Below are 23,437 nucleotides of genomic sequence, written 5' to 3'. Positions count from 1 at the left end.
GTTTAAAATTGTTTTAGGCATATCTTTAGATCCTGGGCGATGCAATAACAACTAACATGCCGGTCAACTTCGATTATCGACGGATGTCCCTGTGCGAAATGTATCTTTAACATCAAAAATGCCTGAACGAAAGCGACGAAAAAAAATTGCACATAATTCAACTGTACAGTAAAGGCATCATAAACACCATTCAGAATTTCAGTGGGCTGGTTTGCAATTTCGCTTTTAACAAAGAAAAACTGCAAAACGTGTAGAATTTTCTCTTTGTCAACTTCCATAGTTAACGCCCTGTAACTCACGGGTGAATGGAACAAACAAAAAACAGCAAAATAATTTTTTAGTGTGAAATGTCACCTTGACATCGAGTATAAACTTGAAATTGTTTGATCGATACTTTACGAGATGTCGAACACTACAGCCATCTACCGAGAAAATAATGGATTTCTTTTTCCCCAAACTACAAGAAGAAAAATCGAATGAAATTAACAAAAAATATGAAATATGAATGAAATGAATAAAAATATTGGAATAAGTTTCCGTCCTAACTCGGCCAATTTTGCTCCACATTTCAGGCAGCATACGAATTCCTCGGACGAAAAGTTCGAGTACTTTTGACTTGATCTATTCATTGAGCCAGTTCGCGATGCTCTCGTAAGAAGTGCAAAATAAAATAAAAAATTGTTAACTACTTGTTTGCAATTGTTTCTACATGAAGTGGCTCATGCAAAAAATAGCGATCTTTTTGAACTCAGAATCATTAAAATCGGTTCATTTTTGACTAAGTTATGAGCATCTTAAATAATTAAAAAATCGATTTTGAGCCGAAAAACAAAATTGCCGATAAATCTTGAAAAAAATGTTTTTCGGGCGAACAAAAAAATACGTGTCTCATTATTTTGACCAGAGAACAACATATTTGAGTTACATCGAAATCGAAGAGCATGACCCGAATAGCCTGTTGAATTGAAATGGAAAGCATCATGTACATATACCTATGTATATATAATTGGCGCGTACCCCCTTTTTATTCCCATACCCAATAATAAAATGAACAATAATAAAAACAAATATAAAATTTTTCCACAAAATATAGTGGCTCGCTATCTTCATTAAAAATAGTTGTGGTTTCTAAATATCGTGGAATATTTTCGACTAACGGTTAAAGTAATAATGACGTGGATTTAAACATACATATTAATCTATGGTTGCTATATTTAACTTAACATTATTTTAAACAAGAGGCTAAGTCGCGATTTATCCTATACTATTTGATAGTAAAGTTCAACAAACAAAATATTTTTAACATTATGATTATAAATATTAAATATGCACACAAAAAAGAGAAACACTCATGCAAGATTTCTATTTCTCCACAAAACTTAATTAAGCAAACTTTTCTAAACAAAAATTCTATACAACTCAAAACATTGAAAAGTTAACTGCGACCACTGTGTGATTGTATGCATTTGTTGGCCTGTATATGGAGATACATATACCCTGCGGGAATTCATTTGTTTGTTGTTGGTCTTTAGGAGGTTTAAAGAGTGCCAGCTTACTGACTTGACCACTGCAACCTTGATGTGATATGGAAAATTCTCCTCCAGGGTATGTATACCACAACAAAACACATACACACATACACGCGGCACTGGAGAGACTTACCACGGAACGTATAACTTCCTGGTAGGATGTTCAGTATTTTAGTATCGGAGTTTTAGTTGCAATACGAGGCAAAAGTAAAAGTATTTTACAATAGGCATACACATGTAAAGGTGAGAGAGAAATTGTGATGTGACATGTACATGTGATCGAAGGAAGCAGAAGAGGTGGTGAAATAGAGTAAGAGTGGTTAAAGCTTTGTGGGGGAAAAATGTTTGCAGCATTTCGATATACGAGTATGAGTGTATGCGTATGAGTCTAATGAGAAGTGTATCAATATTAAGAAAATACAATTTTGTGTATTGCCGAATTTTTCAATTATACAGTTATAGATAGTAAATAGGGTATATAAAAATTTAATACGTACAAACTCATATTAGTACGCATATACATACATACTTATGCACAGGTACATATCGTCCCCTTAGTATAACAATAGCCTATGTGCTCATAGGCTATTATTTTTTTATTGAATTTTTGGATTCTCCATCGTCGATTTTATATGTGGTCAAAATTTTGTCAAATTCTAGTTCCACAAAGTGGGTCAAAACGTCAGTCAAAAAATAATAAATATTTACAGACATAACGAGATTTGAATGAGAGCTACTTTCGACAAAAAGTTTGAAATTCATTTTCTCAAAACATCAAAAAATGTATAGGCTATTTTAATACTAAGGGGACGATATATTCGTCATAACGCATACGAGTATGTGGTAGAAAACACATTCACTGAAAGGCATACACACAATTACAGGTAGTAAGTAAAAACACAAATAAATATTTTATGTTTTAAAATATTTTTTTACAAAGTAAAAGTAAAAAATTTAATATTATTTTTGAGCCAATGGATACATACATTTAATAAATTTTACTTTTTTTTTAAGTGAAACTTCTTAGGCGTCGATGGACGAGCGGGAATGGAGAATAAACTTTCAAGGCCATGCAACGTTTTGGGCATTTTCGTTCTGCGAGAGAGAAAAAAGATATACACTGCCTACTTTTTGGCTCTTGTTTGTTGGTGCAAACTTGTAGGAAATATATTTTTGGTGACTACTTTTCGGCGTTATATTTCCTTGATGCCGGTGTGTTTTGGTCCCAATTTTTTTGGCGTTTTTTTGTGCCTACTTTTTGGCGCTTGTTTCCATTTCCTGGCTAGTGGTTGTGCGTACTATAAAGTGATATCCATTCCGGCGTCGGATTTCTTGGTATTGCCTTGCGGTAATTTGTGCCGTTGCTGCGGTCCTGGAATCACTGCGTTTGTGCGGGTGATAAACGCTTGGAGTAGTACACCGGTCGACCCTTCTCCGTTTTTTGTAAATTATGGCTATTTGTATTCTCTGCAAACGTTGTGAATTTAGATATATATTCTTACTCTCTCATTCTCTCTCGGGTCTCTCCCTCTTTCTTTGACTGCCTTGAAGGTTTCACTTCTGTTATGTGTACTACGCTACACACATTTTTTTTTTTAATTCAGTTTCCCACTTGGTGCCATTAAATAGGAACTTAGAAAATAAAAAAAAAATTTTATAAGTTCCTCATGCCAGTCGTTTTGAATAGCGCAATAGCAGGTACGGCGACAACATCCGACGAGGCGGCCCTTGAAGTGTTCGAGATAAGGATTCTATGCAAGACTTATTGACCGTTACGCATTAGCAACTTGGAATATTGCAGATGATTGAGCGATGAGTTGCTTGTGCTTTACGGCGACAAAAGATCCAAAGGTGTAAAAGGGAGAGGAAGGCCGCTGTGCAATGGAAAGACTGACTAATCATGAGGAAGAAGAAAAATACCGAATGGATCCGAGCAGGATAGGTACGTTCTCCTCAATTTTAATGAAAACGTAATTTCGACCTCACCCAATTAAAGATTTGAAACTTATCACGGGAGGTTACTTGAACATAAAATGTTGGTCATCTAGGGGGTTCCCATAGATTCATACTTCCAGGAATACATTCATTCATAGTTATGCTGTTGGGAGGGAGACATAAATATCTTTTGCGATAGTCAAGCTTCTATCAAGGCCCTGTCGTCGCTGTGTTGCAACTCTCTCCTAGTCAACTCCTGTAAGGAGGAGATCACACGTCTTGAACGTGCAGGAAACATTTCCCTTATCTGGGTTCCCGGGCATATGAATATAGAGGGAAATGAAATTGTCGTTTTCAGTTGCTCTCATCTCAGGCATCGGTGCCCTCTTGACTGTTGTTGAAGGGAAACTGCACAATTTCTTTCTTAAAAAACTCAAGAAAAATGTAATTCTATCTTATCGGGTGCTATCTCAGAATCACTTTGGCCTCAGTACGAGGAAAGCAGGATGCTTAAAGTGCTGGGGATCCCCGCCATAAAATTTTCATGCGTATAGCTGTATTCTCCGCCCACTGGTGGAGAAACTTGGATTTCCGTACAACTCCCATTGCATTGGTAGTGGGGATCTCGCAGAGAAACAGACTGTTGACATTTTATTTGCAAATGTCCGGGTTTTCGCGCTAGGCGCTTAGACTAAGGCAGTTTATCTTTTCTCTCCTCCATTACACGGCCACGATAGGTAGTGTTTGTTCGTCGATTGCCGCATTTGGCTACTGCTGAGACCTGTATTTTAGTTCAAGAAGGTAACTTTTGACTGTCTAGATTGTCTCCAACTTTGCCACCAGCAGGTGTAGTAAAATCTGCTGGTGAGCATTATATTATATTCCATAATCGCGAAAATAAAGACATCACTGTGGAATTTCAAGCGACAATCAAAGACACCCCAAGACTGTTCTATAGTAAGTACGGTGTTTTTGAGCTACGTTCTTCGTGTCCAGCTACTAGATCCCTTTACTTGCTGTGATCTAATGGGAGCTTCTCAGTATAGGTTGGGTTAGGTGAAGTGGCTGTCCTTCGACAGTTAGAAGCCCCTTGCAATACAACCGGAACTATTCTCCTTACTATACTTGGTCCTCTCTAAACCATTGTGTGGTCCTTAAAACGCTGGCTACACTAGCTAGTTTAAGATTCGCATCATCTCCAATGTTGCCCAGAAAAGCGAGACCGAGCAATCTCAATCGTCTTCTACACAGAACCCTGCACCCGCATAGAAGTTGTTCGACTTTCCTCCTCCTCCTTTTCTATATCCTGAGAGCTTCTACAATGGCCATTGGATGGTGCCCCTAATCTACTGGCATGCCTTTCTATTAGACAGTGCCCAGTTCGGGCACTTTCTACGATTCTTAGATCCTTCCGACTTAATTTAAGTAGACTCTTAGTGTGACCCACGTTTCATTCGGGCCACGTTTGCCTACTGATAGCGCAGGTGGTTTAGAGTTTTCAGTTGGAATTTGCAAAAGCAATGGTTACATGTTGTCAATGGCATGGGTATGTCGACCTTGTCCAGACTAATTTCTTAGAAGCTTATTGGTTTAAGACCGATGGCTTTCGGCAGGTTCAGCTCCCCTAGGACTGCTCGCTCAAGTCAATTGATTTCGGCGATGATTTATTTGGGTAGGTTTCCCTCTTGAGAGCTCTGCTTATAGGCGATATGGCCTATCTAGGTTGACGGGCTTCTTAGATTTCGGTAGTGGTAGCTCTTTACTTGCTTTCCACAATTCAAAGATAATTAGAGAATTGCGCGGCAGGCTGATAAAGTCTCTCCTTACATAGTTTCATAGCATCAGCATGCAGATTTTGTTCGGTCAACGACTTTTACCATGCGGATGACCACCCGCTGTGGCGCACTGGGTTGTCGTGGTTTATGAAGTCGTCCGGAAAACTGACATTTGGTTTTATGTAGGCGAGAGATGCAGTAAAGATTGCAAGCTAAAAAAAGGCAATGTCTAATCAACAAATGTCATGGAGAAAAAGTTATAGCCATTCAGGTTGAAGTGTGAGGATTCGTCCCCAAATTTTTTCGTAGAAATAAAAAAATATATTATATATATATTAGAATAATTTCGCTTCTAATAGCATTGCTTCCAAGCTCCTGGCTTCAATTTTTGAATAAACCAATATACTAATTACGTTCCAGATCCCTTAGTGGTTAGAATGTATGCACTTTCGATTACACTTTTGCATAGAATGTACGAAGTAGTGTAATGGATTGCATCGCAGCTGACATGAGGCGTTGTATGAGCAATTTCGAGTATGTATGCGGAATATGAAATGAAGAGAGTTGTTAAAAAATACTCACTATTCTCCATATAAGTCTTCGCTTTGTAACCGCCAAAGTGATGCGAGTAGTCGGATACGAAATGCAAACCCAAATAAGAGCCAGTCGACACATGACGCAGCAGTTTCAGTTTAGAACTCCAATCGCCGCATAAACGTTTCGGTAATGCGTTCGTATCCACGTTGCCTTCGGCGCGCATCCGATTGTGATGATTGGCTGGATAGTTGGGATTCCCTCGGGGATAGTCGGGTGTCTGTATTAGGTAATTCGTATGCGGCCGATAGAGGCTCGAGAAAATGTGCAGCAGCTTCTGGTAATTCGTTTGCGCGAGATTGTAGTTGTTATAACTATTCGAATACAAGTAGTTGGTGTTGATGTTGGTGTTGGTGTTGTAGTTTGCGTTCGTGTTCACATTTGCATTCGCATTCACATTCACATCCATATTTATATTATTTACAGCATTCGTGTTGGCATAATTAGTATACGTATTAGAATAAGCGTTGGCATTAGAATTACTAGATGTAAATGTAGATGTAGATGTAGATGTAGGCATAGTATACGATGAACTAAGGCTAGGTTTCTCATAAGAACTTCGCTTTCGAAAGGTTTTACTTATGTTAATATTACTTTTATTACTATTATTTATATTTATAGTGTTTTTGTTTTTGGAAGATTTTGTAGTTTTGAAGTTATCATAGTGCGTTGGTTCGGTAATTTCCAAATAGTCATAAGTACAACTGCAAAATTTCGAGAAGGTAATATTTGCGATTGGCGTACGATTAAAATGTCTTCTAAATCTCATACTCACCCCGCTTCATTCTCGATCACAAGCTCTTCGAATTCGATGACAACGCGATAGCCTGTGGGCGCTGTTATTGTCGTGAAACAATTCGCGTTGTCAGGATATTGGCGCGGAAAGGAGGGACTCCAAATTGAGGCACGTGGATGCTCCTTCGTCAACGAGACAGTCTTATTACAATCGTTTACCCAGCTGCGGCGTAAAGAGTCTGTGGGTTGTAGGTGGAAATGTTAGATATGTATATATGCGAAAAAACACTAACAAATTTGTAAAGCTGAAATTGAGATAGGGCAATGTCAAAACGTTATTCATAGTTGACATTTTCATAATGACAAATTTCACGAAGAAGCAACATTTGGAAGTTATTAAGGGCTTAAGTTATTAAGGGGGTCTGACTCCCCAAATTTTGAAAAAATTCGATTGTTTTTTCACATTTTCTTAAAGTATAATATCTTAAAAATATTGTGTGAAAATTTGAAGTGAATCCGGCAAATGCTTTTCGAGTTATTCTACAATTAATAAAGAGCGCTCGGGCGCTCCGGATATCGATAGCAAAACTTTAAATGCGTTTTTCTCAAAACTATGTTTTTTGAACTGGTGATCACTGTACCTTAAAAACCGCTTGGTAGATTTCAATAAAATTTATTCTGCTTTTGAAAAACATAAAAAACTCGTGGTTGATCGAAATTTTTTTTTTTTTTTTTAATTTCGATTTTTTTTTTTTAATTTCGATTTTTTTAACAACTAATTGTCAGTTTTTTCTCGAAAATCTGAAAAACATTTCCTGAGGCCGCCATATTGTTAATTTTGAAAAAATCAAGACAAAAAAGCTTCGATCAGACACAAAATTATCTATTAATAAAACTAATTTCTCTTGTCCGATTGATTTTAGATGGATCTCCAAGGGACTTGTGATGATCACTGCAAGAGACTTCTGGAGAAACGGGCACAAACATCGATAACTTTTACAATTACTAATTTTTTTTACCTTTCGCTGAAGTCAAGTCGAAACTTAAGGTATTAATACTATGTTTTTATTTTAGTAAAATAAAGCAACTGACTAGCAAAACGTTTTATTGAAAATCATGATTTTTTCGGGTCTCTGACTACCCCTAACCCCTTAAATTATAAAAAAATTTAGAAGGTTGCCTTTATAGTTCGTGTCCAATAATGAAAATACAGTAAAATAATAATGGGAGTGGCTTTATTGTTTTTCAAAATATTCTTTTTGAAAGCCAATACACTTCTGCATTCTCTTCTATAAATTTATACGTAATTTGTTAACTGACATCCGACCTGAAACTTATCATATCATCAGGAATGCACGGGCCTACCTGTAACTGTAGCAGAAATAAGAAAAGCTATTCAGTCGTTTGAAAATAACAAGGCGACGGGACCTCACGAGTTACCACCAGCTGAGTTACTTAAAATGATTGATGACAACAACTTGAAGTTACTTATACAAATTTTTAATTACGAGGGGGTTCAATAAGTACCCGTGTTAGAAATGAAGACACTATTTTTTAAGAAATTTTTGTTTGTTTATTTTTCAACATAGCCCAATACTAAATTTTTTGATAAAGATATGGAATTACACAGCTCGTCACATGTAGAATGCAAGAGTGTAAAATATAAAGGGCAACCCCTACAAATGTCTACCATTAAAACAAAGTATGTGTCAATAAATGTAGTATTTTAGTTTGTATTTTCTAATTTAAGGGAGTTTCCCTTAAAATGATTAAGTAAAAGCCTAGTAAACCTAATAGATTTCGGTATCACTAGAAGACTTCCCAGAAATATAGTTACAGCTGATACTAACACAGACTTATCATCGGATCCCTCCCTGGGAGTTTCGTAGTTATGGATGAACCGCAGTTTACCGATCCCCCATACAAACTTACTTCGTCCAACACCAATTAGTTAAAATTTAAAAAATACATAAGCGCACATATTGCAACTAACCCTCAAATAAATACAGTTGAAGACATTGATATATTCCACTGGATGGAAATGTTTAACTCAATTCTCATGTCTGCTGCGCGACACTCCACATCGTGCACAAGTTTCTCTCGACAAAAAATCCATAATATAGCAAATAGTGAATCCGAAAGACTCGTTATGGAAAAACGCAGTTACAGAAGAGAATAGCAAGAGTATAGATCTCCTGCATTTAAGGTGCGTTTCAAAAACACCGAAAAAGTTTTAAGAAAAGCGCTTAAACTCGAAAAAAGAGTATAATAACAAACGTTTAATACAAAACCTATCGCCAACGGGAGCTAATCTGCCCTTATGGAAGGCACACAAATTGAGCCCACTAACTGAATCTGAGGAACCAATTCGTGACGATCAAGGCGCCGGGGCTCGGATAGATGCAGAAACAACCAATGTGTTTGCTGAGCATTTGAAGATGGTGGTTCAACCCAACCCACCAACTAATACAACTCAAACCGATTTGACGAAATTTGGTAGTGAGTCTTCATCACCACTTGAATATAATAACAATGCAATAAAAATTTCTCCGCATGAACTAAAGTCAATAATTGAGAACGAGATGAATTCTAAAAATACACCTGGGTATGATCAAATATCTACTGAAAACATAGTAGAGGCTCCAAAACGGCGCTGTTAGATTTCTCAGTGTGCTTTTTAATGCGCTATTCTTCAAGTTGGATACTTTCCTCCTCAATGGAAAACATCGACCATTATAATGGTAAATAAAGCCAAGGGAGCTTCATAGACTTCTATAAGTCTGCTACCATCTCTCTCCAAATTATTTGAAAAGTTGCTGAAACGAAAACTAATGCCGCATCTGCAGCAAAACAACATTATTCCAGTTCATCAGTTCGGTTTTCGTCAGAAACACGGCACAATTGAGCAAGTCAATCGCATCAGCTCCAAAATAAGGAATGCTTTTGAACGACGGGAATATTGCTCATATTTCTTGATGGTAGCTCAAGCGTTCGATAAGGACTTGTCTACAAAATCCAACGTACACTGCCTCAAAGCTCACACCAAATATTAGAATCTTCGGGTGTTTATGGTAAGATATAAAAACTACCTAACTGATGAAGTCGATGTTAAAACCGGCGTACCACAAGGCAGTGTACTGGTTCCGCTTTGATATGTAATATTCACAGCTGACCATCTAACAAACCCGCCAATAATTACATCCACGTTTGCTGACGACACTGCAATCCTTTGTCGCTCCGAGTGTCCAATAACACTACGGGCGAACTAAACAGACATCTGAAACTCATAGTAAAGTTGTTGGCAGACTGGCGCATCAACGTGAATGAGAAAAATTGTAGGCATGTGACTTTCACGCTAAATAGAAGCGACAATTCCAGTGTATATCTAAACTCCACACTCATACCTCATTCTAAAGAAATTACAAATCTTCGTATGGGCAGGCGCCTGACATGGAAAAGGCACATTTAGGCCAAAAGTGGACAGATGAAGCTAAAAACGAAAGATCTTCATTGGCTAATCAATTCCCGTTCCGGGTTTAGCCTTGATCACAAAGGCCTTCTCTACAATACAATCATCAAGCCAATCTGGACGTATGCGTCACAAATGTCGGGTAATGCAAGTGCCAGCAATATTGCAATTATACAACGAAAACAATCTAAAATATTCAGAATGTTCACTGGAGCGTCGTGATACATAACCAATGAAAATATCCATCGAGACCTAAATGTTCCATTAGTGGCAGCAGAAATAGCAGTAATCCAACAAAACTACTACCAAAGGCTGGGACATCATCCAAATCCATTGGCTCGGTCGCTGTTGCATACCGTCAATTCGTCAGGTCTCAGAAGAATTGACCTTCCAATCCTGTAACGCATACTTGAGACCCCCATAATAACCTTAAACTTCTTCAAGCAGCTGTAGGTACTATAATTTAGGTTAAGAGTTGAAACCTTATAAAGGATGTTTTTTTTAGAAGTTAGGTTTTCAAGTTGGCACTACTTTTTTCGTAGATGGTCTTTTTGACAGCTGTCACTTGATTTATGCTCAGTTTGGTTTGCCATTTCATAATGGATAGACTTACACCTGAACAACGTTTGCAAATCGTGCAAATTTATTACGAATATAATGGTTCGGTTCGCGCTACGCATCACAAGAAAATTTTGTTCAGCGATGAAGCTCACTTTTGGTTGGGTATGTCAATAACCAAAATTGTCGCATTTGGAGTGAACATAATCCACAAGCCATTGCTGAGACGCCGTTACATCCTCAAAAAGTCACTGTTTGGTGTGCTCTATGGGCAAAGGGAATCATTGGTCCATATTTCTTTAAAAATGAAACCGGCCATAATGTTACAGTCAATGGAGAGCGCTATAGAGCCATGATTAATGACTTTTTCGTGCCTGAATTGGACGATGTTGATGTGGACGACCTTTGGTTCCCACAAGACGGCGGTGCATGCCATACAGCCAACGCAACAATCGATTTATTGAAGGAAACTTTTGGTGAGCGCATTATCTCGCGTCGTGGACCTGTGGCGTGGCCTCCAAGATCGTGCGATATAGCACCGCTGGACTATTTTTTGTGGGGCTATGTGAAGTCGCTTTTCTACGCAGATAAGCCCGAGACGATTGACGTCTTGGAAGAGAATATTCGGCGCGTTATTGCTGACATACGGCCCCAATTGCTGCAAAAAGTGGTCGAAAATTGGGCCTCTCGGCTGGAATTTATTCGAGCCAGCCGGGGCGGCCACTTGCCCGAAATCATTTTTAAAACATAATGGCAAACCCTTATCTTTATAATAAAGCTAAATTCTTGGCCATAACATAAAATTATATACGTTTTATTTCATCTTGAAAACCTAACCTCTAAAAAAAACACCCTTTAGTTAGTATTAAGATTAATAAATAATGATAACAGTATCAAAAAATATATATATATATTAATCTTCAAAATTAATTATTAAATTAATTAAGTTCTTTTCATTGTAATTGTTTAAAAGAAAATCGTAGGCCGCAATTATCGAGACTTTTTATAGAAAAAAAATCAATATAGTTGATATCTCCCAAGAATGATAGATTACCAAGTTGTTTGTCATTCGGCTATAGTGAAAAACGAAATTGAGCAAGTAAACTTCGGCTGTCACGTCATCGGGTACTCGGCAGTATATTTCAGCCCGCTAATTTCGCATGTATTCACCCACTGGTCCAATCGTCGTTGTTCACACGGCAAGGATTTGTCATTGGTTGATTTTTTTCGTTTATCACCAACACAATCTCAGTTTTTTGTTATTATACCGCAATTGGCTTCAACCAATCATCGTGTGCTGTTTGGTTAAGTTCTTCTTCTTCGTCCATTCTTGTTTGGATTTTCATATTACTCTCACGCAACTGCGCCAGTGCACACTGGTTGCGTCCATAGGCCAAAAATCAAAAATTTCATCACAAAATAGTTGGACAAAACGAACACAAATTGACACTAAAATATTCAATCTTCAAAATGCCAAACCGGTTTTTCCGCAAATCTAACGGAACTTTTTAAAAATAGCAATGAAAGAATGAACTTGTGTACATTTTTGCAGCCCGTCTGAGCTTTGTTTGTACTTTGTCATTGCGAATTCGTACTTCAAAGTGATCAAACGTTTGACAAAGTGGTCCGATATTAATAATTTAAAATGGATTTTGTAATTGAAGGTATTTACTTTAATAAATGTTTATTTAAAGGTTATTTTATCAATTCAAACATTTTGGTGTGATTTTGAACGTCTTAACCTTTTTTGTGCATTTTGTGTACGTCTTTTTTATGTTTACTAAAAGTTTTAGTTGTGTTGCCCCCGGATGCCCCCATTGAGAGTGTCATCACTGTATTTGTCAATGTTTTAAGGTAATAATCATGAAAAGTTTAGTTGCTAAAAGTTGCTAATTACCTTATACTCATAAATAAACTAAAGTGGTCTTATTTATTTTCATGGGACAAATATCCACCGTTATCAGTTGATCTTTGTGTTGTTGGTTTCGTTTTCGTTTTCGTCGTTTGTTTTGTACCTTTTCTTACATTAAATTTACTGTACTAATTTATGTTTGCTTTGCACATTTTATTTTCTTTGTATAGGAGCATCTTATAACTGTGTGTTTTCACGCATCCACATTTTTGATCTTTGGTGCAAAGAAAAAGGCACGAATGCCGAAAAAATGCAAGGCATAAATAATTTACTGGCACTAAACATAAAAAGCAAAGGCTACGAAGTCAATACGATTGACCTTAAGAAATGTATTCAGTACATTTGCAAAAAGATATTTGCCTTCTGGATTCAGTACAAAATAATTAGAAGTTTAGTTGTACAATACCAATCTGAATGGCTAAAAACTAAAGAATTTATTGTCCTGAAGCCTACTGGTAGTGCTCAACAAATTGATCTGAGTTCTAGTCGTGGACGGCCCAAAATGGATTTTGTTGAGTCCTCAAAAAGGACGAAACGTCGCCGAATAGCCCTACTACAAAAGCATGATGAGTCTGCAGCTTCTGTTTTGCGCTCATCTGATTCTCAGCCAAGCCTTAATGCAACTGAAATAAATATTGAAAAGGTCTTGTCGCTTGTCGTCGACATTGGGTTGTCCAAACACCAATACTTGGTCATTAGATCATTTATAAATTCAGAAGTTTCCTATAACTTATTGCCAAGATACGAAAAAATTCTTAAGTTCAAAACATTGAGATATCCAAATAATATTGTTGTAGACGAAACACATGCAGAAGTGGAACTACAAAGCCTTTTAGACAACACGGCTTCAAGTATTTTAGAGCTTCAAAAGAGTTTAATTGAAGAACGTTTGGATGAAACTGAAAAAACTCTAACATTAATTGGAAAATGGGGATTCGATGGCAGCACTGGCCACAGCGAATATAAACAAAAGTTTTCCAATTGTATTAATGACGAGAAAAGTTTATTTGTCACATCGTACGTCCCACTTCAGCTTGTAACCGACTCTAAAGTAATATGGAAAACTCCCAGGCTATCGTCTACCCGATATTGTAGGCCACTCAGGCTTCAATTTAAAAAGGAGACCGCCGCACTTTCCGTCGAAGAAGAGCTCTACTTCAAGGAGAAAATAGCTAACTTGAAGACAACAGAGCACAAAATTTGCAATACAACACTTTCTATAAAGCACGCCCTTCAATTAACCATGGTGGATGGTAAAGTTTGCAACGCGTTAAGCAACACGTCCTCGATGAAATGCTTTATATGTGGAGCAAAGCCTACAGAAATGAATAATATTGAAGAATGTGTTGGAAGAGATGTGCAAGAAAAGTATTTTGAATTTGGGCTATCACCACTTCATTCATATATCCGGTTCTTCGAATATTTCTTGCACATTTCGTACAAGCTGGATGTAAAGCTTTGGCAAGTACGATCGGGAGAACTCAAGTCTATTGTATTAAAGAAAAAACATCAAATTCAAGCGGAGTTTCGAGAGAAAATGGGGTTACTGGTCGATACGCCAAAGGATGGAGGTAGAGGAAACTCCAACGATGGCAATACTGCCAGAAAATTTTTCAGTAACCCAAGCTTAGCATCTCAGATTACAGGTATTGATGAAGAAGTTATTGCCCGATGCGCTACGATACTGCAAGCCTTAGCATCAGGATACAAAATAAATATAAAAAAATTCGAAAAATTCGCACTAGATACAGCGAATAAATTAATTGAAATGTATCCATGGTACTACCTTCCAGCAACAGTGCATAAAATTTTAATTCATGCACCAAAGGTTATAGAGCACGCTTTGGTTTCGATTGGAGAGCTCTCAGAGGAAGCTGCAGAGTCAAACAATAAAGAAATAAAAAAGTGCCGGCTGCAGCACACTAGGAAGATGTCTCGTATACTGACAAATACAGATTTAATTAAAATGCTTCTTTTGAAATCAGACCCTTTTATAACAGGTCAAAGAAATCTGCCAAAGAATCAGAAATCCACTTTTTTATCATCTACATATGATTTATTGGATGACGTATGTTAACTTTGTTTATTATTCATCTTTAATTTTCATCATTTTTATTATCTTATAATTAAATAATATTTGCTGTTATATATGATTGAAAAAATGGAATCGCGAATTTTTTAAATTATTTATTGCTGGAGCGCAGGGGGGGTCCGGGAGTTTCTCTTTCACAAATATTTACTGTAAGCTATCTAAATTCATCTCTAATACCCAGAAAAAAATTTCAGCTCTCTATCTTTACGGGAAGTATTTTTGGCCACCAGCCCCATATAAGCGCAACCAGTGTGCAGTGTTAGGTCACGCCTCCCTGATAAGCACAATCTTGTATTCTATCGTTCTGGCAATTATCGAACTTTTTTTTTGTTTGACACTGACTTTGTTCTTTTTTTATTATTCCAATACAAAATTTCTTTGCATTTTCCAAATTCCGTTACCTCTTTTCTCGGATCTTTAACACTAATCTCTCTCACGCATTTATCAACTTACCATCGCTCATCGCTCGCTCGCATATCACGAAGCTTTTCGCACTGCAATCGCGATCATTCCACATGAAAGTGCTCGTTAGTGGACTTCGATTCGTTTGTATACCCGGCGGTGTGCGAAAAAAGCGCCGCAATTCTATGCAGTCCTGGCTGCTGAGACCATCATCATTGGGCTGCTTATTGTAGTGGCTGTGTTCCGTCCATCCTGGAAACCAGTCTTTTCGAATGAAGCAAGGGAAGAAGAATGCAATGAGTGATTAGTGACTTGTAGAAGCGCACAGATAGAGATAGTTTAGATCTTCCGATATCAACGATCTAGAAATTAGCTTTGGATTACTAGCTCCCCTTGCTAAACCAACCACATAATTAGTTTTAAACAGAGAATATAACTTAGGTGCTCCCTTATACCGAGGGCACTTAATTACCATAGTTTTAAGCTACCTCAATAAGAGAATATAAGGGAGGTGCTCCCTTCTACCATGGCACTTTTTCATTCTAAATACTTCTGCGCCACATTTGAAAACGTAGGCGCGTTCTTCATGTTGCCTTATAAGGACTTCGATGTTAGTAGATGTTTATTCTCCTTCAGGGAGTACACATCTTCCGCTTCAACCTTGTTCGCTTTGAGATCTCACATACTATGTTTTAGTCCTATCTTCCACTGGCTCAAAGTGGATTTCTAAGTGTCAGTTTAATTTCTTGGAATCTTGGTGAGCCTCACACAATTTGAGATAAGGGTTTTATACATTTTGTGCTAAATAAATCAAAATGAGATGAAGTCTGCTCTATCATCTGGATAGTACAGCGCAAGTTTAGAAGGAATCTAACATGAAGGAGTCCAGTGTTATAATTGCAGGGATACTCTGTTGATAAAGTTTCCTTCTGCTAAGGTTTCCCTCGACATGTTTTACAGCTATCGTGGTGGTTAAATCTTGGCTCAGTGGAGACTACAGTCTCAGTCTGGTAGGAGTCGGTTCGTTCTCATCTCCATCTCTCAAAGATCAACCATCGCGATTTGCGGATTAGGAGTTTAACTGCCAAAGAGAAGTACGCAATACGCTGATCCGACGACTTCAAGGCTAACGTAGTAGCTTGAATATTTACGTATCTAGACTAAATTTTATTTTATACTCGTAGATATTTAAATATGAGCTCTAATAACTGAAAAAAAATTAGAAGCTCAAAGCATTCCAAGAGATGATGTTGTTGGAATGATGGCTGATCTATGAAGTGCTAAGTGCTTGTGCTCAAAATTTTTAAGGGCTCTATAAATTAAATCTGCATCGAAGTTGGGACCTTTGACTGCACCGACGGCTCCACGAAGGAATTGGAAGCCAGAACAGGGGTTTCTCTAAATGAGGCAATTTATCTATTTCCTTAAATACTACTAGCGTTTTTTAAGCAGAAACCTTTGCGACCCTACAGGCATGCAAAGGTAACCCGGAATCGAGAGAGATATTAAAATTTTTTTCGATAGTCATGCCGGGATTAAGACTCTGACGACGCCATGGTGCAGATCCAAACTTGTCAACACCTGTAATGAGGAGATCAAATCTCTTGGGTGTGCAGGTAACATTTCTCTGATATGGGTTCCGAAACATAGGAACATAGAGGGAAATGATGAGTTGATGAGCTTGACAGTCAGGAGTCGACTGAATTGGTCTAAGAGAACTCCTACCCGGTCATCGGTATCCCCCTGACTTTTATTGAAGGGGAATTGCACAATTTATTTCTAAAGAATGCGCAGAAAAGATGAAGTTCCATTTCTTCATGTGTTGTTCTGAAGATCTGTTGGTCTTAGTTCAATAGACGGAGGACTAAGAAAGTCTTTCGAGCTCCGCGCCATTCAATTTCCAGACTCGTAGCTGTATTTTCCGGTCATTGGATGATCGGCACACATGCGAAAAAGCTAGATTTACCATTTAACCCTCCTTGCAGAAGCTGTGCGAACCTTTCGGAGAAGGAGACTGTTGAGCACTTTTTCTGCAAATGTCCGGATTTGGCAGCGAGACGATTAGGGTCACTGGGCGCTCCTTTCTTCGACAGCCTAGGGCAGTGCGCCAAACTCAATTACATCAATCTTCTCCATTGCATCAACAGCTTTGACTGGGGCTGTAGATATCTGCCCGTTGGAGGTCTATCAAAATGGCCCTTTAGTGCTACTTGAGGAGTGCTACAGTGGTACTTCAACCATTTCACCCACCCACATACCTAAATTGTGCAATACTACGCATAACTTTAACTTTATAACTTACTTGTGTACTGAAATAGCAGTCCATCGCTCCAGCGAAAGTCTCCTTCATAGTTGCTATCCGAGCCGCCTACCCAATAGGCGTTTTGATCTCCATAGCCTGGACTATGGAAAAGTAGCTCATTGACTACTTGTTGTTGTTGCTCATTGCGAATGGAAGCTAAATGTCCGCCCAAATTCACACAGTACTCTTCAGCATCTGGCCATGACATGGCCATTTCTATCGCAGTTATACAAAACTGCTGCATAGCAACCCAACCGAATTCGCAGCTGGCAACGACTTCGGGAATGGGTAGCGCCGCATAGGATAAGTAAATCGTGGGCAGTGTTGTAAGGGGCGTATTGGGATCGACACCGGAAATCTGGCCATTCGTTAGAGGTATGGAGTTATAGTGCAAATGTGAGGCCTTGAACAGATGTATATTCAACGTATTACCAGTTGAGATTAGAATGAAAGCACGCATGCGATTGACATCGTTTATACAGTATGACCAGCGAATGGAATCGCTCTCGAATATCTTAATTATAACGCCATCACAGCTGCTAAAATCTTTCACTGGCGGCATAGATTTGCCACCCGCGCCGAAGTTAAAGTCCTTTACTTGGTTTTCCATGAGCTTTAGAAACCCATCCAAGGAACTCGTAGAGCGCTTGTTAATATGCTCTCGCGTCTGATTGTGCGCGCTCCACGTATCAGTTCGCGCCGCCGCCTTGGGCTCAGCACGCTTGTACACGCTTGAAGTTGTGCCGGATTTTTTTTTGCTGCTCCCACTGCTGCTTTTTACGGTCATATTTATGCGTTGGGTGTCGATTTGTACGCCTTGACTGGTGTAGATATTGAAAGTGTCCTGTTCGCCAGCAGCATTTAATTGAATGCCATCGGTTGGCTGCAGTATGGCGCTGTCATTGTTGGTCACGAGTGTCAGGCTTATGCGATTTCCATACGGCAGGTGAATACGAAAGTAGCACTCGAGCGCATTGCGTATGCTTGGACGCACATAATATTCATCGGACTGATTGCTTGTCGTCACATTGTAGCAGTAATCAACCAGCTTATAGCTGAGACTGAACATCGGACTTTTGTGGAAGTGTACTGTGGTGCGGCTGCGCACATCGAAATGATAACTGCGATCGACGGCATTCAGCTCTTCAAGTTTGCCACACAAACGCGAACCGTCGTTGAAACGTATAAATCCGCCACTGTTGCATGGCACATTCAGGCGCTGCAGTTCAACGAGTATACCCGCCGGTGGGATGTCGCCCTTTTCGAGATTTGGAGGGGTTGATGGGTTGTCAGTCTCGAAGAGCCGATATGGAGGAAAATGTACGGTGCAATCGATGCTGTACAATGGAAGTGCTGTATAATCCAATGATCCTCTGGTCACTTCGCGCAACAACAATTGGCAGTCTGTGTAGATGAAGAGAAGAGAATTTTTTTTAAATAAAATATGTAACTATAACGGTATATATGTATAAATGCACATACATATAATACAGGGTTTGATTGAAAAGTAATGAGCCTTGCCGCGCGGAACGTTCAACCGGTTCGATTGGTGGGGGAAAATTATCGTTGGACCTTCCCCTTCCACTAGAAACCGGTTCCAGTTCGCTGGCAACAGCGGTGCACTCAACATCGCTCCGCGCGTGAAAGCTGTTTTAAAAGTGTGTTAGGATTTTGCAGTGGCGAAAATGCAGCGATCGTTAACGATCGGCAACGTTACTCGATCAAATTTTGCGTAAAGCGAAATCATTGGGCTACTCAAGGAGGCTTACGGGGACCAATCTCTGTCCAGTGCTCTGGTAAAACCGGGGCACAAGTCGTGCAAGGAAGGCCGGGAGGTCGTCGAAGACGAACAGCGATCTGGAAGGCCTCCGACGACGCAAACAGGCGAAGATGTGAATCGGGTTCGTGAATTTTTGAACATTGACCGTCGTGGTAGTCTACGTGAGATCAGTGAAGAGTTAAATTTAACTTATTACAATGTGCGGGAAATCGTTACCGGAAAACTTGAAATGCGCAAAGTGTGTACCAAATTGGTTCCAAAGGTTTTGACTGATGAACTGATGGCATTGGCCAAGATGGGGGTTCCGGTGCTTTCCCACCCTCCCTACAGCCCAAACCGACAGTTATGAGAAAAAACTTTTTCTATCATTTTGGTGTTTCATGCACGGAGATTTGAGGAGGATGGGTGTAGAGTGTGTAGATTATGACGTGTCAACCACCTTATGCTGCTGATGAAGTTCATCAGACTTTTAATGTCAACGCCAGCTTTATCTGCAGGTTTAGCAAAGAAGTAAAAGCCAAGATGCCTAGATCTTACCCCCGCCAGAGGAAGGCAGTTAAGGAGAAGGTACTGAGATGATTCCAGGTATGCGAGGTAATTCTAAGTCTCACAGCATGCAATTCTATCCCTTCGCGGGGAGATCACCTTACATGTCCCTTGTCTGCCCAGCTCATCCGTCTCACAGTTTCCCGCAACGTCGCTGTGACCAGGAACACAGATGAGGCTTATATCAAAGAATTCAGAAGCAGTCGAAAGTGAGTCCAGTTTCGAATGCACCGTTACTGACCCGAGGTCCCTAATTACCGCTTGTCGGAGTAAATATTTACTTTCTTGACTGTTACTACGCATGTGAGCAGCCAATCAGCTGCTTCCTTGATTGCGGCTACCTCTGCTTGGAACACACTGCAGTGGTCCCGTAACCTGAATAGGAGTCTGATGGAAAGCTCCTCACAAAGAACTCCTCCGCCAACCTTTCCTTCCAACTTCGATCCATCCACCCATCTACTCTTGCCTTGTTGGAATGTGAGTGGCGAAAGTTCCGGTAGGACTAAGCGAGAGTATACAGGGTTGGCCATCTTAAACTGACCCATGTGATTATTAAAAAAATATGGAAAAAGAAACATTTTTTTGTGTTTCATTGTGAAAAACATTTAATTTAGTTCAAGGAGATTCGTTTACATCACTTTTTGAATATGATATCGCGCAAGTGGTCGCCCTTAGCTCGTATAGCGTAATGTGCCCGTTTTTCGGCGTTTTCCATAGTTTTGGCCAGCGTCTCGGCCGATATGGCGGCTATTTCCCGTCGGATATTGGCCTTAAGTGCGCCTAGTGTCTTTGGCTTGTTGACGTAAACCTTAGATTTCAAATTACAGTAAAAAGTTATAGGGTTACTCAATGGGTCAGTTTAATATGGCCAACCCTGTACATTGATCCGTTGACAGCGAGATGAACTCAAGGATGCTTGAGTGCCCATAAGTGAGGTTGAGCCTATAGCCCGAACCCCTCACTGTGATTGCGGTACGTGCAGTGGAAATTCTGCCTGCGATATCTAATATACATCGCTGAGGGTTTTTTATTTTTCCGCGTAAAATAGGACGAGCTCCGTCATGAGAGGATTCACCGACAGGACACAATCCGTGGCCCATCTAGCAACTACGTTCAGATATCCCTGCATCAAATTGTACAGAGTATCCACGCGGTATACTGAGGAGAGATGCTAAAACTATGTGTTTACTTTAGCAGCTGTTTTGAGACAAACCGCCATGGTAAGTTTGATAGGTTTAAAAAAATGCCCGTTACTTATCATAAATGAATTGCGAGTACCACAAATTTAATGCAAAGTTGAATCAAAAATCACCCATAAATAATAAAAGTCCAGTGATTAGACTTAAGGCCAATTTGTTAAGTTTTCTACTTGCATTTATTGTTGGGAAATTTTGCTTTTCGCACATTTTTGTTTTTGTACGACCACTTACCTTTACGTAGTTGAAATTTAAAAGTTTTTTTGAACACGACATGTTGTGCTTCAAGTTTTATGTTGTCATTGTTGTTGTGGCTGCTGTTTCTGGCATTTTCCATGCTATTGCGGTTGTTGTTGGTGCCATCAGCATTGTCGCTTTCAAAGGACGCACGAAAAAACACTCTGCAAGAATTCAAAGGAAAATGTGAAGAAAGCAGTAGAAAGTTTTTTAGTTTGTAAACGTTGAAGCTCAAGTTTTGGCCATAAAATATCTTTTATTTGAAGTTAAATGCGAAACCGCAGCGGTAAGAAAAGTTGAAGCGTAGAGAAGTCAAGTTTGGCTTTGCAATATCGTATTAAAGAAAGTATTAATTCTTAGTCATCAGAAAATAAATAATTCAATGTTTTTTTCAAGAATATTTTCAAAATACTTCATTGTTTTAAATTAGTTTTCAAAAAATAGCATTCTTTTACTTTTTTCAAAACTGTCGCACATAAATACTTCAAACTAGGCTCACTTGAAAAAGCAATTCACCCACGCCCACTTCCAAGTACATAGAGCATTGCCCTCAATTTTTCTCAAAATTTGCTTATTTATAGGCTGGAGTAAAAATAAAACGTAAACTGGAAACTTTTTGAAAGTAAAATTTAATAATTTTGAGATGTATTCAATGTTGAACATTCTTGTATAGGGTTTGTTGAAACGAAATATCTTCGGTTCTTTTTATAATTTGCTTTTAAACTTTTTAGCCAAAATAAACAAGACTGAGCTCAACGAGCTAGAAACGACCGGAGCTTTGTTCGGATAACTTCGAGTTTATTTATTCAAAATAGTTCCCTCTAGCCTCGATACACTGTCTTGTGCGATCTAAAAGCTTTTCGAAAGTGTCAGATCATTGACCGGAATGTCCAAGATTTCGGTACGAGCCGTTTGGATGGTCTCTACGGACGCAAAACGTTTTCCTTTCATAGTACGAACTCCTTGTGGACAATTTCCTTGGAATCGTAAAAACAAATGAACATCGACTTGATTTTTCACTTCTCCAAATGCAATTTTTTGGGTGGTGGCTCCTCTGGGGCCTTACATTCGGCACCTTGACGCTTAGCTTCAGCTTAGCCACATTTCATCACCAGTTACAATGTAGTAAAGGAAGCTCTTGTCTTTTCTCGCCTCTTTAATGAGGTCTTTCGAATATTGAATTCTGAGCAATTTTTGGTGCTCAGTTAACTTGTGTGCAATGAAACGTGCCAAGACTTTTCGTAAGCCCAAATGATCAGTTAAAATGTGATAAATCGATGTTTTGGAGATATTCAACTACGATTCCATGAATTTCAACGATGATTTCGGTTCATTTTTTATAAATTTAAAAACAATTTCGATGGAGTTTTCGGTCAGTCGGTCGGTCAGGCTGGAAGTCAGCTAGGGATATAACTTCCAACGCACTAACCAGTCAAAAACATTTTTATGACACCAGTCTTGTTTATTTTGGACTTCACCTTGTATACCTTCAAAAATGCTAGTTTTTAATTTTTATAAATTTGTTTTTCTAAATTCCTTTAGCGTTGAAATTGAAATTTGAAAGGTCGAGCCAAAAAGCACAGAGAGATTTGGTAATTCCTAACACACTCATGCTGAAAGCCCACTCCTTCACTTGCATTGTACAGCATTGTGAGCAGCCAATCAATTGTGACTACTTCCGCTTGAAAACTATTACAGTGATCCGGTAGCCTTAACTTTAGCTTAAAGAGAGCTTATTGCAGAATACTCCATCACCAAAATCTCGATGCAATTTCGATCCATCCGTGAACTTATGAATGTCCATCGACAGGAGGGACTACGCTATCGGCATCTTTTTAAACATAGAGGGGGCGTTTGATAATGACAATTTTGATAGTATGTGTAGCTCTGCTAATAGGCATGGCATAGACCGGGTGTTAGTGAATTGAAGAAGAACAGAGGAAGATCTGATGTGTCATCCGGGGTTAAACAGGTTGCGCCCAAGGCAGTGTGCTGTCTCCATTGCTCTGGTGCTTAGTAATCGATCCTCTGCTCACCACCTTAAACGACACGCACAAGCATATGTGGACGACGTTGCCTGTTTGGTAACAAGCCCTTCGCTTATGAACATCTGTAGGAAAGCGCAGAAAACTCTGGATGAACTTATGAATGCCAGGGATGAGAATGTAGAGGAGCTTTTAAAATTCAAGCGCATACTGATCAGCCACAGCGGGAATGAACTTGAATTTTCACAGAATTTTGTAGAGCCTGTAGTTGACAATCCGCGCCTTAGATTAAGTATCGCAGTATGGGCACCTGCAGCTTTGTTTGTAATATCCTAGGATAAAGCATTTAGAAAAGCGTTAAGTGCAGTGCTAGTTCAGTAATGGCTCATA

General features: G+C 39.0%; 1 protein-coding gene across 1 annotated transcript in view; it reads right to left on the bottom strand.

Annotated features, from left to right (window-relative positions):
• The window catches only part of LOC129239402 (uncharacterized), a 169,150-nt gene that overhangs the window by 39,509 nt on the left and 106,204 nt on the right, over positions 1-23,437 (bottom strand). Inside the window, exons 4-8 of the mRNA XM_054874868.1 lie at positions 21,060-21,226; positions 17,304-18,707; positions 15,053-15,265; positions 6,609-6,807; positions 5,822-6,537 (exon numbers count right to left, since the gene is read on the bottom strand). Of these exons, the coding sequence (XP_054730843.1) occupies positions 5,822-6,537; positions 6,609-6,807; positions 15,053-15,265; positions 17,304-18,707; positions 21,060-21,226 (2,699 nt within the window). The remainder of the gene's footprint in view (positions 1-5,821; positions 6,538-6,608; positions 6,808-15,052; positions 15,266-17,303; positions 18,708-21,059; positions 21,227-23,437) is intronic.

Source organism: Anastrepha obliqua, chromosome 2 (assembly GCF_027943255.1).
Source record: "Anastrepha obliqua isolate idAnaObli1 chromosome 2, idAnaObli1_1.0, whole genome shotgun sequence".
Classification (NCBI taxonomy): Eukaryota; Metazoa; Arthropoda; class Insecta; order Diptera; family Tephritidae; genus Anastrepha; species Anastrepha obliqua.
This window is presented reverse-complemented; position numbering and strand designations above follow the sequence as displayed.